Genomic DNA, 19517 nt, shown 5'->3' with positions numbered 1-19517 from the left:
ATCTGTAGGAAGAGGCTGGGTAGGTGGGTAAAGAGCCTGAAGAGAGAGGTGCGGCAGTGGGGGAGGTAGGCGCTAAGGAGAGGAGCATCACAGAGAGGGGACTTTAGAGGTGGCAGTACATGCCGCATAGAACAAACACAATGGACCACTTTGGGAAGGAAGCATCACCTCCCCAGCCCCCCCCCCTCCAAGATATTGGCACCATGAGACAAAGCCTTGGCCACCCCACCCATGGCAAGACCCAAGCGTCAAGGCAGAATCCTTTCTGGTGTTTGAGCATGAGTTTGAGTATAGGTGGGGGTGGGGCTGTATTGGGACAGACACACAGTAGGCACTTGATGCGAATGGATTGCTTGGTTTATGGATTGACTTCTAGTGAATGAACGCAGGAGAGGGAGGGAGGGGTCAAGGGAATGCCTGAGGGTCGAGTGGTCAGCAGAATGTCTATGAGGTTGAGAGGTTGTACATCTTGGCCCTACCTCACATAGGTCCTCCCTAAACCTCCCTAAGCCTCAGTTTCCCCATCTGTAAGTTGAGGAAGCCATACCTGCCTCACACAGTCGTTGTAAAATCCTGTCTATAAAGCACTGTACACAGGTCACGGTTTACATTCTTTCTCATTAAGTGACCTTGGACAAGTCTCTCTACTTCTGTGTCATATAAAAAATGAGAATTCCTTTACCTCATAGAATTGTTATAAAGATCAAATAAAATAATGTACATAAAGCATTGCACAAAAAAGTTTTTATTATTGGGAGGCAATGTTAGGTAGAGCACTAACTGAGAGTCAGGAAGACCTGGGTTTGATACTGGCTGTGAAACCATGGACACATCACTCAACTTCTCAGTAAGTCTTACAGGTAAGTCTCTAAGACTATAAATGGTACGAGAGGCATTCATCCACAGCAAGAGAGCTCCTATGCTGATGAAATCCCATGTTCAGAAAAATACAAGACAGGATTTTTATTCATTTTACAAATGAGGAAACTGAGGTTAAGTGACTTGCCTATGGTCACACAGCAAGAGTCTGAGCCAGGATTTGAACCCAAATCCCCTGACTGCAGGGCGTGGGCACAGGGAGAAAGGCGGAGGTCAGCTCTGACTCCTCATCACTAGGTTCTTCCTGTGTTTTAAGCCAGAAGGGCTGAGCCAGGACCTGGCGCTCATCCCTCCCTCTAGCCTCTTCCTGTTGGCCCCCTCCCCCTCCCTCGTTTGATGCATTGCGACTTGGAAGGCTTCAAAGTTCCACCACATAGGGTGGCATATGGAATAAAGAGTAATTAATGCCAGGGGCCAGGTTCTCAGGCAAAGAAAGCCTCCATCTCCTCCATTTCCCCATCTGGCCTAAGAGCTGGGTTGGGTGGGCTCCTGCCTCCCTGTCTGCCCCCAGGCCTAGAAGGAGCAGGACAGAGTAGAGGGAGGGGATGGAGGGTCTGGTCTGTCAGCCTCCTCAGCCAGATGCCTAGAGGCCATGCCTCCCTGACCGCTGGAGCTCCTGGGTTGCCCCTCTTTCCCTTACAAATGGGGAAGTTTTATGGGGCTAGGATGGTGGATTTCAGGATCCCTGGCTTCCCAAAGGCCTGGGAATTGCCTTGTGAGGTCCCTGCCCAGGAAAAATGAGGACAGAATCCTGGCTGACCTCTGAGATGGTTTGTCTGAGCAATATCTTGAGGCAGACACAGTATCCCTGGATCAGAATCTTAGTATCATAGATTTAAGGCTGCAAGGCACTCTGAGGTCATAAAATCCAACACCCTCATTTTACAGATGAGGAAACTGAGGCACGGAGCCATTAAATGATTTGCCCAAGGTCACACAGCTAATTTGGCCCAAGCTGCCACACAGGGGCAGAGTGTAAATCCAGGCTTCCCTGACTCCAAGTCTAATACACATCATGCTTCCTTCTCTTTGGAGGAGAAACAGTAGAGAAGAGAAGGGTTTGTTCCTGAGCACAGACTAGGAGGGCCTTGCTCCCCCTCCTGAGGTGAAGGAGCTAGGAGAAGAGGCAGGTTCTCTCAGCCTAATGAGATCTCTATCTGGATTGCTAGCCACTAGAGGAGCGAGGATAGGGGAGATATAAAACCAGTGACATGGAATTCTTATCTTCCCCCCTCCTTTTCATTCTTCCCTCCTTTCCTGTCCCTCTCCCTAGTGCTGAGCAAAGCTAGGCTAACCAGAACTGGGTAGGAAGTGGGCTGGGCTAGCCTGGGCTAGCCTAGGCTGACCTGGGCTGACCCAGCTGGTTGGGCAGGCAGTGTTTCTGAGAGCAGAGGTTGCAGGGGAGAGGGAGGATGGATGTACTGAGCTCAGGGTCATAGTTTTAATGCTAATCCAACCTCTTAATTTCACAGAGGAGGAAACAGGGGCCCAGAGAGGTTAAGTGATTTCCTAGGGTCGCACATCTGCAGTTGGCTGATTTGGGAAGGCCCTCAGAGCTGCCCAGCTGAGCACAGGTCTGCTTCTGTCTAGAAGACCTGGGACACTTGCCTGGGAGAGTGTGTGTGTTGAGGGAAAAGGCAAGAGTGGATGGCCCCATAGCCTCCCAAGGTGGGGAGTTCCCCAGCAGAGAAAACCTGTCTCTGCAACCTTATCAGAATGAGTAGGGCTTCCCTGAGGGCCAGAGAAAGAGGAATACCAGGTACCAGGTGACTTGGAGTCAGGGAAGCCTGGATTTACACTCTGCCCCTGTGTGGCAGCTTGGGCCAAATTAGCTGTGTGACCTGGTGAAGGGAGAGGGCCCAAAAGCTCTGACAATGTGAATGAGGATTTTCTCCATGCTTTCTGCAGGTCAGTGGGCAGGATGCAGCTCAGTCCGGAGATGGAGGCTCAGAGCCAACGATGACCATAGTAATATAACAACAGCATCTGATACTTCTGTGGCTGACAAAGCGTCTTAAAGTCATCACCTCATTTTATCTTCAAAACAAGACACACAGAGCAGTAACCGTCACTCCTGACTTTATGTTGCTTTACACTTCATAAAGGGCTCTCCTCCCATCAGTCCTGAGAGTCACAAGGATGGAGAGATAGACAGGGGGTAGTATAAAAGATTAGGGTGGTCAGGGAAAACTTCCAGCCAGAGGTGGTATGTAAACTGAGCCATGGAGGGTGGGCAGGATCGGGGTGATTAGAATAAGAATAGCAACACAAAGGAGAAGAAAATAGAAGATGAAAAGAGTGCAAGATAAGGGGTCAGTATCTGGGGGAGGCAGCAGGTTAAAGTAGAATCAAAAGACCACACTTGAGGACCTAGAGGGCCACACGTGGCCCTGAGGCCACAGGTTCCTCACCTCTGGAAAGGATGCAGTCGAAAGGTTATCTGGAGGAGCCCACTGCTTCGCTTGTCTGTGGAGTCTGCTCTAACCTTCAAGATTTTTCCTCAACAGAAGGTGTAGACAGTGTGTCCTTTGCTCCCTGATTCGCTGAGAGGTAGGGGCCATATCCCTGGAAATCCCCAAAATACAGGCATCTAATATAGCCTTTTGCCTCCAAGTACCAAGGCCAGATGGGCAAATGGGGGTGATGTGTGTGTGTGTGAATGAGTGTGTGTGTGTGTATGTGGGTGTGGCTTTGTGTGGGTATATGTGTATGTGTGTAAGTGTGTATATGTGTTTGTGTGTATGTGTGGGTGTGCATGTGTGTGTGTATGTGTGTGTATGTGTATGTGGAGGTGGGTGGGTGTGGGTGTGTCCTCACCCCGCCTGAGGCAGCCCTTCTGCTGATTTCGGCTCTTGGGCACCCTTCCCTCACCCCTTTCTGACACTGTTTAGGCCCCCACTAACTTAAAGGAAACTTTTCTTTGGCTTTTAATCAGATACTACAAGGAATATCCCATTGATTATAAAATACTGATTTCACTTAAAAGAATGAGAACAAAGTCCTTTATTTACTTGGCAACTATAACTTGGTGGCTACAGATTCCCTACCTGGCATGGAGGCTCAGGGCCCCCTGACTATTGGCTTGCCCAGTGGGGAGGTGGGTGTTGTGCCCTGTAGGAAGAAAGGGTGCCAAGGGATAGAGAAATCACCCCCCTACTCCTGAGTTTCCCCTTCCTCGTGGGGACAAGAGGATTTCCCACCCCTGCACCTGATGAGGGGATCTTTGAGGCAGGGACAGAGAGCGCCATACGGCCATGATCACTGTCTTTGACACCCTTGTCCCACAAATGAAGGCACTGTCATCCACATCCACCATGCTCCAAGCACCATTTGTGAGGGCCCTTGCTGGGGTCGGGAGGAGAGGAAAGACCCGGGTAGGAGCTGGGGATAGGGGTATGTCTGGCCTGTCCCTTCTTGGAGAGAGATAAGCATAGTCCCGAGGTGGGAGGTCTTAGGAGGGGGAGCGTCTTTCCCCATGATGCACCTAAGGGTGTCCAAGTTGAAGCTGTAAGCCCCACTGAAGCCCTCACCCCCACCTCTGCAGAACTCATTCTTCCCCTAGTTCCTTCCTCCAGTGATGATCAGAATCCCTGAAGATCTTTGTCTTTCAGACCCGGGAAGGAGGGAAATCTGGTCATTTCACCAGCCCCAGTGATCCCAGGGAGGGAGAAGCATTGCTATGATCCAAGACGTCCCTCTCATTTTTTGCAGGCATCTTGGCTTTGAGTTCACTGTAGCTCAAATAATTTAGGCAAAGGTGGGGATATTTCCTCCCCCATGATACAGATGGGGGAAACTGAGGCCCAGGGATGTGAAATGAGTGTGTGATGAAGGGATGAAAATTCCAACTTGGGGTTATTTTTCTTGGCTGGCACTGTCTGGATGTGTGTAGGCCCCTGTCTCCACTCCACAGGAAGCGACCCCCGTGTCAGTGAGGGCCCTTCCCCAAAGCTGGGGGAGCCTTGTTCTTGCACCCAAGGTTATGGAGGGCTGCTGGGAGGAGCCAGAGGGTAGGGACGAGAGGGATCACCGTGGCTGGCACTGGGCCCCAGCATCCTCAGCATGCTCACAGTTGTGGGCATTCCATAGGATGTGAGAGCATCGGAGCAGGGAGGCCTCATTGCCCCGACATTTGACGTTGTCCAGGAGAATGAGGCCCTGGCCTAGGCCATACTGAGCCTCTCCAGGGGCCGCCAGGGCCTCCCCACAGCCCAGCTGGCGGCACACCACACCCACAGCCCGCAAGTCCCAGGCATCATCACAAATGGTGCCCCACTGACGCAGGAGATATAGCTCCACCCGACCCTCACACCGGTGACTGCCGTTTGCCAGGCGGAGATGGCCTGGATGAGAGGGGGAAGGAGAGGAGGAGGAGGAAGAGAAAGAAGAGAGACAAAATGAGGCATTCAAGGGAGGATGGGAACAAAGCACAAATATCTCCCCACCCTTCACCCTCAGTCTGTATCCCAGGAACCCAGCCCCAGGACGCCGTCACTTGGGACACACCCAGGATTAATCAAGACATCTTCCCTGCCCACCAGGCCTTGGCCTGATGCAAGGAGACCCGTTTCCTGCCCTTAGAAAGGTCTTGGTCTCATGTCCTCAGGGAACCTCAGCTATGATGGAGGAAATATGTGGAAAAGAGATGACAGGTATTTGAAAAATCTATAAACAAGTGTAAATTAACAGAGAGGAAAATCAGAATCTTAGAGGTAGAAGAAACCTTACAGTCAGCTGATTTCAACCCCCGCCTGAAGAATTCATCACTGCCAGCCTTCAGCACTGTGCCTGGCACATAGTAGGTGCTTAAGAAAGGCTTGTTGGTACTTTTGATTGATTGATTCTAGAACATCCCTAGTTCTGTCCTCTAAGGAGCAAACAGAAGAAGCCTGATCCCTTTTCCACATGACAGTCTCTCAAACTTTTGAAGACAAACACTAAGTTGCCCACTAAACTTTTTCTTTTCCAGGCTAAATATCCTTGGTTCTTTCAATAGATCCCCATATTACATAATGAACATCCTTCTTAAAGGGGGCAGTCAGGCCAGAGTTCAAATCTGGCCTCAGACAATTCCTAGCCAGGTGGCCTTGGGCAAATCACTTCACCCTGTTTGCCTCAGTTTCCTCATCTGTCAAATGAGCTGGAGAAGGAAATGACAAACCACTCCAGTATCTCTGCCAAGAAAACCCCAAATGGGGTCACAGAGAGTTGTACACGACTGAATGACAAAACTCCTCCCTAAAATATGACAGTCAGAACTAGACGTGAGATTCCAGTGCAGCCTGACCGGGCCTGGATACAGTGGTACTCTTTAGTTCTCATTCTGAACACTGGGCTTCTGTTAGTGAATCCTTGAGACTACCCACGCTTCTCTGCTGACCACGTTCCACTTTTAGCTTGAGCTTGTGGTCAGCATAAGCATGGGCATTTCCCCTCCCAGACTCTTGGGGGCAAGGAGAGGGATCGGCTGTCTCCTCAGGCTTCATCTATCATCTACATTCCATGCCTATACCCTTTTCCAGGCCCCTTGTCTAGGACTCCATGATAATTGTAGGCTGTGAGCTGGATGGGACCGCAGAAGCCTGACCAGCCCGTTTTATAGATGAGGAAACAGAGCCTGTCCAGGATTTGAAGAAGGATTTGAATCCAAGACTCCTGACCCCCAGCCCAATGCGCTATTCATTACACCTCCCTCTAGTCTAGGCAGAGGGAGGCCACTTACCTTCCTTGGGAGGTACGCTGGCTACCACCTTTGTTGTAGTCTCGGGAACATCCTGCCAGATCTGTTGTCCTGACTCCTCTACCCCTGGCTCTGTAAGAGAGAAAACCCAAGGGGCCGGGGGAGGAACGTGGGCCAGTCAGAGCAGGACAGGAAGTAACAGCATTCAGGGATTGGGGAAGGGAAGAGAATAAGTGTTTGTAAAAAGAGTACCTACTGTGTGCCAGCCCTGTGCTGACAGCTTTAAGAATATTGTCCCCATTTTACATTGAGGAAGTTGAGGCAGACGGAGCCAAGAGTGACTTGCCTAGGGGCATGTGGCTAATAAGTGTCTGAGGCTGGATTTGAAATCAGATCTTTCTGACTCCAGGCCTGGTGCTGCATGCCCTGCTGTCTCTAATTCTGATTCCAGGGGAGGAATCCTCTCTGATGTGGGCAACCCACTGTAGCCACAAGGGTGGGATCTTTTCCCAAGGCCACCATTTCTCCTGATAAGGAGTCCTTAAAATTCTTCTTCTTGATGAAAACGTAGGAGTTGCCTCTCTCCTTCCTCCCTGTGAGCCCCTATCCCTGGGGGAATGTCTCTTAGTCCTGGGTCTGTGGGAACTGAGCCCCGAAGAGGGCCCCAGCTTTGAGGGGCTTTCCCACATCCTAAGTGAAGGGCTGGGCCACAGGGGCCACGCCGACAGTAGATGGAGTCAGGGGATCTAGAGCCATTGGGGCCACACCCCTTTGGATGGATAAAGAGACTAAGGTCCAGAGATGGGGAGGTGACTTGTCTAGAATCACACAAGTAGCACTTAGAGGAGGTAGAAATCAAGTACAGGTCTCCTGACTTCGGAGACAGTGCTGGGTTCAAATGTCACCACTGATACTTAGAACTGGTATGAATTGGGGTATGTCACTGCACCCTGGGCCTCAGTTTCCCCATCTGTCAAAGGCGGGGGTAGGCCTAGCTGGCCCCTGAGATCCCTTTCAGCTCTCGGCCTAGGCTCCAACTCCCTTCCATTATATCATAGGTTTGAGTGGATACCACACACTTTGGTTATGGGTTAAGTGAAAGGGGGAAGGAGAGAACAGGGCCCTGAGGGTATTGAACAGGAGGCTGACTGTGATTAGGTATCGATTAAACAAGGGGAGAATTTTAAAATGAGATGGGGATAGAGGAAGCTGAATTCTAGGCACTGAAGGGAGGGACAGGAGAAGAGAGAATAAATGCTGGTGTGGTCAGTAAGCCAGGCCAGCTACAAAGGAATAGCCAGACTTGGTGCCTGAGCAAGCTTTCCTCCTGGGGTTGGCCTCCGTCATGTTTCCTCCTTTCTACTCCCAAGTGCCCTGGGCTTTGGCTTCCCTCCTCTCCCTGCTCTCTCCTCCCCCATCCCCCAAGGGCTGGGGGCCTCCCTTCCCCATACCCTCCCTTCCCCCTTTAGTGGCCACCCTATCTCACTCACCCCTACAGATGGCACCAGCATCCTCATGGTGTCCACAATTGTGCTGGCCCCAGCCCAGGTGGAAGCAGTCTGCCAGGCGGGTCTCCACGCCCGCGCAGTCCACATTGTCCAGTAAGACAGGGCCCTTCCCATAGCCGAAGTAGGCCAGGACAGTGGCCCCCACCGCTCGCCCGCAGCCCGCCTCCCGGCACGCTACCTGGGCATCGGCAAAGTCCCAGTCGTCATCACACACTGTGCCCCAGCGGCTTTCGTGGAGAACCTCCACACGGCCCTGGCAGGGGCCACTCCCACTGACCAGGCGGAGACGGCCACCTAGGGTTCAGGGGTAGGACAGGGCTGGAGGAGACACAGACTCCTGTATACCCCAAGTCTTCCCCTCTAAGGCTTGGCTTCTAAGGATTTCCAAGCCTAGGGCAAAAGATTCCTAAGTTAAGTCCTCCATGTCAGAACTGCCCCCTCCCTGGCTTTCATCCAGCCCTGGACAGTCTACTTACTTTTCTTTCCTGGGGCCATGGTAAGGATGGTGGTTTCCCTAGTGGGCTCCACAGCGGCTTCTGTTACTGAGAAGACAACAGGCCTGAGAAGGTTCTGGAAGCAAGAGGCCCCTTGGATTCCTGCCAGGGGCTAATCATGATCATGGGTATAGGATGAGGACCAAGTGAGGGGAAGGGTCTGAAGGACAGAACTGCCAACCGAGAGCCCTGAAAACAATCTCTGGTAAAGTCTAGGCCCCTAGCCCTCTACCCTCATCCAACCCCATCTTTACCTCCCGACCCGACTCTTCCCCTTAACCTTGTCCCCCAGCTTCACCCAGCTAGTAAGGAAGGAGGCAAACTCACATGTTCCTGACTCCACAACCAGGGCTCTATCCACTACCATGCCTAGCTGCCCTATTGGTAATTACCATTAGTATCCAGAGGCAGTCATGGTAGTGGAAAGGGTTCCAGCTCTGGAGTCTGAGGTCCTGAGTTCAATTTCACCTATCACCCATGTGACCTGGGATAAAGCATTTAACCTTATAGTTTCCTGATCTGTAAAACCAGAGGGTTGGACCAGTCTCTGAAATGCCTTCTAACTCTAAATCCATGATCCATTTACGTCCTGCTTTGTCTCCTTGAGTCTGGGATCTCATCCTGAAACTCTGGCCCCATAGGGACCAAGCCAGGGAGAGATCCCAAGTAAGTTCTCTGAAATTCTACATCCCAAATAAAAGTATGGGCAGATAGGTGATGAAGTGGAGAGAAAGCTGGGCCCGGAGTTAGGAAGACTTGAGTTCAAATCTGACCTCAGACACTTACTAGCTGCGTGACCCAGGGCAAGTCACTTATCTCCTGCTTGCCTCAGTTTCCTCATCTTTAAAGTGGGGATAATAACAGCGCCTATCTCCCAGGGTTGTTGTGAGGATCCAATGAGATAATATTTGTAAAGCATTTAGCACAGTGCCTGGCATGCAGTAAGCACTATATAAATGTTAGCCATCATCATCATCATCATCATCACCATCATCATCATCATCACCATCACCATCATCATCACCACCATCATTATCATCATCCTCATCATCATCATCATCATCACCATCATCGTCATCATCATCATCACCATTGTCATCATCATCATCATCATCACCATCATAATCATCATCACCATCACCATCATCATCATCAACATCACTATCATCACCATCATCATCATCATCATGATCATCGTCATCACCATCATCATTATCATCATTATCATCATCGTCATCATCATCATCATCATCACCATCATCATCATCATCATCACCATTGTCATCATCATCATCACCATCATCATCATCACCATCACCATCATCATCATCATCCTCATCACCATCATCATCATCATCACCATCACCATCATCATCATCATTACCATCATCACCATTATCACCACCATCATCACCGTCATCACCATCATCATCATCACGATCATCATCATCATCATCACCATCATCATCATCACGATCATCATCATCATCACCATCATCATCATCATCATCATCATCATCATCATCACCATCACTATCATCACCATCATCATCATCATTACCATCATCACCATTATCACCATGATCATCACTGTCATCACCATCATCATCATTATCACCATCACCATCATCATCATCACCATCACTATCACCACCACCATCATCATCATCATCACCATCACCATCATCATCATCACCATCACTATCATCACCATCATCATCATCATCACCATCACTATCATCACCATCATCATCATCATTACCATCATCACCATTATCACCATGATCATCACTGTCATCACCATCATCATTATCATCATTATCATCATCATCGTCATCATCATCATCATCACCATCATCATCATCATCATCCTCATCACCATCATCATCATCGTCATCATAGTCATCATCATCACCATCACATAGAAATGGTCCTGGGACAAGTCACCATCTATTATTCTTTTATACTCAGTGTTCTATAGAATATTGTACAGGTGGATAAAATCATTGTTTCTGTGGTTGAAATTATTATTATTTTAAACCAACCCTAATCCCACCCTCAAATCCGACCTCATTCTAATGCCTATCTTGACCCCAACGTCACACTCTAATCTAACCCCCCCTTTGATGTTGTCCCAAGCCAGCCCTCAGACCCCCTCTCTGTGCTCCCAACCCTCCTCTACATCCTATTCCAAGCCCACATGAAATCCTAATTTTAACCCCAGATTCTAATCCCATCCCAAGGTGGGTTCCAATTTAACTAAATGCAAACTCTAATCTTAGTCCCATATCCTTGCTCCAATCCTGTTACAGTTATAATTATTATAATTTAGTAAGGCTAGCTCACATTTATACAGCCCTTTATGGTTATCCCATTGGGATGATGGGTTAATTATCCCAATAATGGGAGATTATTTCACTTCATCCCCACACTAATCCTATGAAATAGGTGCTCCTGGCCCCCCCTCCAGGGTTAGGGACCATTTAAAAAGTTCTTTTTAGGGGCAGTTAGATGGCTCAGTGAATAGAATGCTGGCCCTGGAATCAGGAGGATCTGAGTTCAAATGCGGCCTCAGACACTTACTGGCTATGTGACCCTAAAAAAGTCACTTGACCCCAGTTGCCTCCAAAACAAAAAGAAAAACTCTTCTGCAGGTAACTGTGGCATATTGCCATGGATGGGCAGGCATCCACAAAAATCTCAGTCCGTTTCACACCCTGGCAGTATTTGGAGTTTCCTGTAGCCTAGCCCTGTTTACCTTTCCAGCCTTGTGTCCTACCACTCTCCTCCATCTAATCAGACCCCTTCATTTTACAATTGTTTTCTTGATGCTTCCCAGTTCTCCTCTTTCCTCAGTTTCCCTTCTATCCCCATGAAGAATTCTACCTTCAAGTTTCAGGGCTCTAGCTGTTTCTGCCTCCTGGAGTGGTACCCTCTTTCTCCTGTCTGGATCCTACCTACCCTGAACCCCTTCACTGACCATGGCAGCCTAAATGATCTTTGATCTTACTCCTCCTCCCCCCTTCTTAACTGAATTCCTTTAGGGATGGGGACTTATCAGAACCTGTGCTGTATGACTAGCTCTCTTTCTATGTATATGCCATTGCCTGACCAACTAAATGATGAACTCCTTAGGTTTGGGGAGAAGTTAATCATATCCTCCCCCAAGTAATCAAGCTTTCCCTTAATTCTGACATCCACCCCTCACATACACACACACCGATATCACCCAAGTGACCACTAAGCTATGGATGCCCCTGCCCAGAGGACTGGCAACTTGGGGATCTGCTCACCCAGGAACTGCCCCGGAGCTGTCCAGCACAGAGGGTTTGGGAGGCTGTCTTCTTCCCCCTTACCTGTGGCTGGTTCAGTGGGCCTGACCTTGCCATCATGGGTGACCAGGGATGGTGAGGACATAATAGTGGGGACACTGCGTCCTATAAAAAGAACAGGTGAAAATGAGGTCTGAGATCCTTCAAGGACCAGTGAGCAGTTAAGAGGCATGCTCGCCCAGGCCAGTGACTTTATCCATGTATGAGCCTCCCAATGGTGAAACTCCCCCTACCAATACAGATCCACACCTTTCCTGCCATTTACAATCTTAAGGAGTTGCTTAGGGCACTGAAAGGGTAAGGAGCTCAGAGCAGAATAATTCACTGGAAGTAGCCCCAGCTGGACAGTCAGAGGACCTGGGTTCAAATCCTAACTTTGATATTTTGTACCTGTGTGACCTTGGGAAAGTTACTTTGACTCTCTGAGCCTCAGTTTCCTCCTCCGTAAAATAAAAAGGTTGGACTAGGTGACCTCCAGGGTACCTTCTAACTTTAGGTCTAGGAGCCTATGACTTGGCCAGGGTCACACAGCCAGTGCATGTAAGGCAGAGATCTTCCTCACTCTGAGGTCAGCTCTCTAACCATTATCCCATCTCTTTCCTGGATAATCCTGGGGACCTTTTGCAGTAGATTTGTGTCACTAGCTTAGTGGCATGAATTATTACTGGGGAACTTTAGGGAGCAATATTTCAGCTACAACTCACCCTTAGGGTCAAATTCAACCCTCCCGAGAGTAGCCTAATAGAGCCTGCTTGCCTTATACACCCCCCATCAGCTCTTGTATATGTGTGTATATATATATATCCGTGTCCAGGGGAGTAGAACATGGAAAGAGGAAAGAGAAGAAACTCAATGCCTCCCCTCATTGGCAGAGCCCCAGAAATAGACGGTGCCCAGCTGGCTAATAAGGGATGCCAGGGGATGATTAACATTAGAGACAGGAATCAGCATATCTGGCAGAAATGCAGAATGTGCCTGGGGAGGGAGGAGATAGGCAGGCACACATCAGCTCCTTCCCAGAGGCAAAATCACAGGCATTCAGAGCCACTTCCTTTCCACACAGAGCCAGTGCCCACAGTACCCACACACACTTCAGGGATGCTCTGCAGCTAGTTGTCCTGGGTCAGTTTCTTCCCTTCTCTCCATTAGGTAGAGAGGGTATAGGGCTAGTCCTTGACTAAGCAGGTAGCCGTTGCTTCCAAGGACCAGAGGATTCGGAAACCACTCTTCCCCAACCAAAACCTGCTGAAAGGGATTCTTACTGCCAGTCTGCCCCAGGGCCTCCAAACATCTGTTAGTTTTTTACTCCTCTGGGGTAAGGCATTAACTTCTGAAAGCTCCTATGATAATAAAATCATGGTCCCTGACAGAGGAAGTTCAGCTAACCTGGTGGAGGTGGTACTTATAACCCTTCTCTATTGAAATGCCAGCACACAGGCCTGAGGGTAGGTAGTTTATGGGAGAAATCTGGCTGCCCCCTTGGCAGAGCCCTCGGGGGTTAGGGTTGGCACAGCTCAAAGAATGGGTGAGTTTGGACTGGGGGAGGGGGAATAAGAAGGAGAGAAAGAAGGAGGAATGAAAAAAAGAAAGAGAAAAGGCAAATGAAAAGAAGAATGGAAAAATGAGCAGCACCCTAGGAAGAAGTAGGACCTGGCTAGCAGTGAAAGTGGGTGAGGACCAGATCACATCTCCAAATGCTGAAAGCCCAGCAAAAGCGAGCTTAATGGACTTTCAGTGTGACCTTAGGAAAAGGCTCAGCGCCAGAGGTTCAAGGGGCAGGGATGGCACTGGGGCTTGAGGTGGAGTAGCCTGGTATGAAAGCAAGACAATCACAAACATGATTGTCGCGATGATTTTGTACAATCTTTTACGTCCACATAGTGCTTTATGATTTACAAGGGGTTTTCCCAGTGTGGTGTAAAGAAGACTAGAAAATCCCAGCTTTGCCACTTCTTAGCTGTGTGCCTTTAGACAAGTAACTTAACTTCTCTGGACCCCATCATCCTGATCTGCAGAATGAAGGCTTTGGACTGGATTGTTCCTAAGCCCTGGAGCATCTTGGACATTTGTAATTCTGTGATCTCAGTTGATTCTCATAGCCCTGATGGGGAGGCAGGATCAAAGGATCCTACAGTTAGAGCTGGAAGGAAAGGACCTTAGGGTCCAACAAGTCCAATGCTCTTACTTTACAGATGAGCAAACTGAGGCACAGTGAGTTTAAGTGACTCACCCAGAGTCACATAGCTAGTAAGTGTCTGAGGTGACATTTGAACCCAAGAGTCAGGTCTTCCTGACTCTAAAACCAGTATCCTATCCATCACACTATGGCAGGCATCACTATTCCTGAGACCCAGAGAGAAGTCGGATCAGAGCCGACGCTGCGAGCCAGGTCTCTTACTTGCTAGCTCAGGCCTCTTTCCTCTAGAATACATTGCGGAGGGCTGGGCACAATTAGGATGTAGGAGGAGCTTAAGAAATGCTTGTTGCTGATTGGTGCTCCTCTCCCGGTACCTGAGCAGATGACGCCAGCGTCCTCATGGTGCCCACAGTTGTGGATCCCCCACCCCAGGCTGGGACACGCTGCCAGGCGTAGCTCTTGGCCATCGCAGTGCACATTGTCTAGCAAGATGTGGCCGGTGCCATAGCCAAAGTAGGCATTGGTCTTAGAAGCCACAGCGCTGCCGCAGTCCAGTTGGCGGCAGACCACAGTGGCATCTGGGAGCCCCCAGTCATCGTCACACACAGTGCCCCATGTACCACCATGCAGGATCTCCACTCGGCCTTGACAGGAGTTGGCACCTCTCACCAGGCGGATGCTGCCGTCACCTGGGAATGGTCAAGGGATAGGAAAGAATTATACCCATAATGCCACATACCTTACAACCCACAAACATGCTTCTTGCATTGTCCTGACAGTCCACAATATACCACAATGCCTATGCGGTGTCCAGTGGTCTCTTCCCATTCATAACTTCCTGAGACCCTCTCCTGTCCCAGCCAAGTAGGCAGGGCGTGGCCGAAAGGTCTGCCCAATAAAGATTACCTTTCCTAAAACATCATTCTGATCACATCATTTCCAGGCTTATTACTCATTATTCCCCTTCTAGAATTCTGTATTCCAGACAAATTGGCTTTCTTGCAGTTCCCCGTACAAAACACTCCATCTCCCTTCCATGTCTTTGCACTGACTGGCCCTCACACCTTAAATGAACTCCCCCTCATCTCCATGTCTCAGAATCATCTGATTCCCTAAACAGGGGACTGGCTCAAATCAGATGCTCGCCTCCCATGCTAGGCATTTCCAAATGTCCCCAGTTGTTAGTTCTCTTTGCTAAAGTTACTTCATGTTTACTATTAATAAATAGAAATTCTTTGTATTTACTTAAGGTCATGGCTCTAGAGGGGAAGAGAGTGCCCAGGACCATCTGGTCCAACGCCTTTATTTTATAGGTGGCAAACGTGAGGCCCACAGAGGCACAGTGACTTGCCAAGGTCTTATTTGTGGAATTGTCACATCTCCCAGTAGAGTTATGCTTCTTGAGGGCAACGCTTATTTTCTTTTCAGCAAAGTGCCTGGCACATATTACGCACTTAATGAATGTTTATTGGCTGAATAAATAAATGAAACCAACTCTGGAGGCTAGGAACTAGGAGAATCTTCCCCAGCCACCTACCTATCCCATTCTTTGGGGTGATGGTGGTGGGGGCTCTGCTTGTTAACACTTTCCTGGCCAGCGTTGGTAAGAGCTCTGAGAAGGGAAAACATTGAGGTGAGAAGAGAATAGCTGAGCAGCTGTGCTAAGTCCTGGGGGAATCTTTTATCCATTCCTGTGGGTCTTACCTGCCCCAAAGAACTCTGGATGGGAAATATTAGCTTCTCAGAATCTTAATGCAGGAGACAGATGGGGCAGTCATTGACCACGGGAAGGGGGACGCAGGTTCTGAAAACCCAAAAGGACTGTCTCATAGATTCTCTAGGGCCATGTGATCACAAACACAAGGTGAGAGAGAGAGTGTGTGTGTGTGTGTGTGTGTGTGTGTGTGTGCACGCATGTGTAGGAAAGACAGAGACAGAAAGAAACAGAGAGAAAAAGAAAGTTGGAGAGGGTGACAGAGACAAAACAAAGAGGCAGATCCAGACACAGAGACAGAAATAGGAGGAGACACGGGGAGAGACAGTTAGAGAGCCCAACACAGAAACAGAGATACACAGAGAGACATACATGCACAGAGATGTTTTGGCCCCAGGTGGCCCTGGAAATTTTCTAAGACTAAGATCACTCAGGGGAGCTAGCAAATGCTGATGACATTTTACCCTGCAAACACTCTGAACAGAGGGGAGAATTCTTGAGCAACAGGAGGAAATGGGGGAAAGGCAGTTCATTGCCCAGAGAACCATAGACTCCCAGAGTGGGAAGGAACCCCTTCATTAACCCTTTATTCCATCCCCTGCCCTCAGGCAAGGCAACACCCCACATTTTCCAGGTTGTCTTCGGAGTTCTCAATTGGAAATTTGGAGACATGAGTTCAAATTCCAGTCTTGCCAGTAACTGACTATGGGACCATGGGCAAATCACTTTTGTTTTTGTTTCTTCTGAGCCTCACTTTCCTCTGCATAAGCTGGAGGCAACGATTCCTGTCCCCCTCACACAGTTCTTGTGAGAGCAGAGTCCTCTTCCAATGTGAGGAATCAGCCTCCTTAAAGGATTTTCAAGAAGAATCTGATCTGAGATTTTTAGATATGGGACATTAGAGATCGTGAGCTATTTGAGGCCAAGGATGGAATCTTTAGGCACCTTCTTGGTATCTCTAGTCTCTAGTGAAATGCTTTGAATAGAATAGACATTCAGTATGTCCTTGCTGATAATGATACAGCTAGGGAAACTGAGGCCTGGAAAAGTTGCCCAAGGCAATGGTAGAGCCAAGATGAGAACGTGGGTGAGCCTTGGCTCCCAGTTCAGGGATTTTCCCACTATGCCCCACTCTCTTCTCTTCCTCATCTCTGCTCCCAGCCCCCCAGTCCCCAGTTAGATGAGAAGGGACCACGTGGTTCTGAGGCCCTCTCGTGGCTCCTCCCTCCCACTCACCGTCACACATGACAGCCACATCCTCGTAGTGATAGCAGTTATGGACACCCCAGCCACGGCTGCCACACTCACTCAGGGCCGCCTCCTGTCCCTTGCAGTCCACGTTGTCCAGTTGGATGGGGCCCCGGCCCTGGCCAAAGGCGAGGGGCAAGGGCACGGGCAGGGCGTACCCGCAGCCCAGCTGGCGGCAGACTACATTGGCATCTATCACGTCCCAGTCATCGTCGCACACGGTCCCCCAGGAACCACTGTACAGGATCTCCAGCCGGCCCTGGCAGCGGCTGGGCCCCCCCACCAGCCTCACCTCTGGGGGCAGAGGAGGGCCAGGGGAGGGGAGGGAGCTTACTTCGGGGTAGGGCAGAGGGCAATTCTCAGAGCAGGCCAAGGGTAGGAGGCACCCAGATCCCCAAAGTATGGGATTCCTGAACCTCCTTACCCAACCCATCCCCCCTCTCCATCAGGGACATTTTAAATTCGTGTTTCCCACCCCTATCCATATGTTTGGTCCTCCACCCCATTTAGTCCATGGTCGTTAGAAAGCTAACCATACCCTTAGCATGGCCCCACCCATCAGGCTTTCTATATTTGAGACAAAAGGGAGAATGAAGAGGGACAAACTCATTTAGTGGGGCTCTGCCATTGATTCAATCACTGTGAGCCTTCCCTCTCTATGGTCTCAGTTTACCTCATCTGTAAAATGGGGGTGGGCATAGCTTCTTTATTTAAGATTCTGGGGTGGGGGTGCCGAGGTGAAGGACCCTCCAGTTTAGAGTGGGAGAAGGGAGGCCTATGGCTTATCTAGAAGGGAAGCCCATTACCCCACCCCACCCCACAGAAGGTCCTACCTGGAAAGGGTAATGGAGTAGGCTGTAGGGTGCTGCCTGAAACAGAATGGAGAAGAAGATCAGATGGGTCTGCCCAGCTGGGGAAAGTACCCAAGGAGCATCACTGCTCCCTGAGTGTATAGTTAACTCATTGCCTTTTACATATATCTCCTTTCCATTCCCACTGCAACCATATAAACTCAAGGCATCAACAAATCATGCCTGGATTATTGCAACAACCTCCTAACTGGCTTCCCCACCTCCAATCTTTCCCTCTCTAATGCACAGGTCACACAATCATTAGCACAATTTTCCTAAAGCACTAATCCGATCATGCCATTCCCTTACTCTGAGACTTTCAATGGCTCCCCACTTTCTACTTAATAAGGTTTAACCTTCTTAGCCTACAAGGTTCTCCAGAATCTGCCTTTAACTTACCTGTCTAGTCTTCCACTATTTTCCCAGTACTCTAAACTGACGAACATACTCAAGGCTCCTTAAACACATTATACCCTTTGTTCTAATGGACTGCTTTCCTACTCCCTTCCCTTTCTGGCTTCCCCAAATCATTGTCTCCCAAACCTTCAAAAGCCAGTTTTGAGATACCTCCTGCGTGAAGTTTTCTCTGATTTCTCCCTTTCCCCAGAGAAGTGAGTTCTCCCTCTGAATTCTCCACATCCTTTGGCTGTACCCCTCAAGACACTGGCCCCATTCTGCTTCAGAGCAGCACTTGTACATATCCCATCCTAGGCTATGTCCTTCTTCAAGCCAGAGATTGCTTCAGTCATCTTTATATCTCCTACAGGACCAAAGACAATTGCCCTGCCAATCAGTCAAACATCACACACTTCTTAAGCAGCTACCATGTATCGAGTTCTGAGCTAGGCTCTGGTGATACAAAGATGGAAATGAAAAAGTCTTGTCATTGAGGAGCTTACAATCCTCCAGTAAAGAGGAAGGATCTAGCCACTTACAAAAAAAAAAGGTGGCGCAGTGGATAGAGCATGAGGCCTGGAGTCAGGAAGACCTGAGTTCAAATCTAGCCTCGGATACTTATTAGCTGTGTGACCCTGGGCAAGTCACTTCACCCTGTTTGCCTCAGTTTCCTCGTTTGTCAAATTATCTGGAAAGAAAATTGGCATACCACTCCAGTGTCTTTGCCAAGTAAACCCAAAAAGGGGTCATGGAGAGTCAGACACGACTGAAGTAACTGAACAACAACAACCCTGAGGGGAGCTGGGGGACCAGGAAAGGGGTCATGGAGAGAAAGGTCTTTAAATTGGATCTTGAGGGAAACCAGAGATCCCAAGAGGCAAAGGTGAGGAGGAAGAGCATTCCAGGCATGGGGGACAGCTAGTGCAAACACAAAGATGTGGGTGACGGAATGGCCAATTTGTCTGGGATCATAGAACTTTAGAAAAGGAGGAAAGTGGGATAAGGCTGGAAAAGCAGGATGGGGCGGGGCTGTACAGGGTTTTAAATACCACACGGAGGAGCTTATATCTGAGGCTGAGGTAGAGGGAGTTATTGGAGTTTATTAAGTAGGTGGGGCCTGGCATGACCAGACCTGTACTTTGGCTCTTTGGCAGCTGTGGATGAGGGCTTGGGGTGAGGAAGTCAAGAAATAATTTGCTGAATGAATAAACTTGATTTTGGAATTGAACACCTTCTTCACGTAGACTTCTCTGCTTAACCACAAGCTGAAAGCATTTC

The 19517-nt window shown here is 49.2% G+C and overlaps 1 protein-coding gene across 7 annotated transcripts in view; it reads right to left on the bottom strand.

The window, feature by feature from the left end:
• Window positions 1-3864: 3864 nt before the first annotated feature.
• The window catches only part of SSC4D (scavenger receptor cysteine rich family member with 4 domains), a 29098-nt gene continuing 13445 nt past the window's right edge, over window positions 3865-19517 (bottom strand). Inside the window, exons 3-11 of one of the 7 annotated variants that reach the window (XM_027861518.1) lie at window positions 17826-17861; window positions 16981-17325; window positions 15568-15642; window positions 14405-14719; window positions 11855-11998; window positions 8544-8609; window positions 8050-8361; window positions 6602-6691; window positions 3865-5222 (exon numbers count right to left, since the gene is read on the bottom strand). In XM_027861518.1, the coding sequence (XP_027717319.1) occupies window positions 4906-5222; window positions 6602-6691; window positions 8050-8361; window positions 8544-8609; window positions 11855-11998; window positions 14405-14719; window positions 15568-15642; window positions 16981-17325; window positions 17826-17861 (1700 nt within the window). In that variant the 3' untranslated portion in view covers window positions 3865-4905. Of the gene's footprint in view, window positions 5223-6601; window positions 6692-8049; window positions 8362-8543; window positions 8610-11854; window positions 11999-14404; window positions 14720-15567; window positions 15643-16980; window positions 17862-19517 lie in introns of all 7 variants that reach the window. The other 6 variants (XM_027861521.1, XM_027861522.1, XM_027861519.1 and 3 more) reach the window with 6 other exon arrangements.

The sequence above is a fragment of the Vombatus ursinus genome, unplaced genomic scaffold (genome assembly GCF_900497805.2).
Source record: "Vombatus ursinus unplaced genomic scaffold, bare-nosed wombat genome assembly UNPS02014768.1, whole genome shotgun sequence".
Classification (NCBI taxonomy): Eukaryota; Metazoa; Chordata; class Mammalia; order Diprotodontia; family Vombatidae; genus Vombatus; species Vombatus ursinus.
The sequence above is the reverse complement of the archived record's forward strand: the minus strand, read 5'-3'. Positions and strand labels throughout refer to the sequence as shown.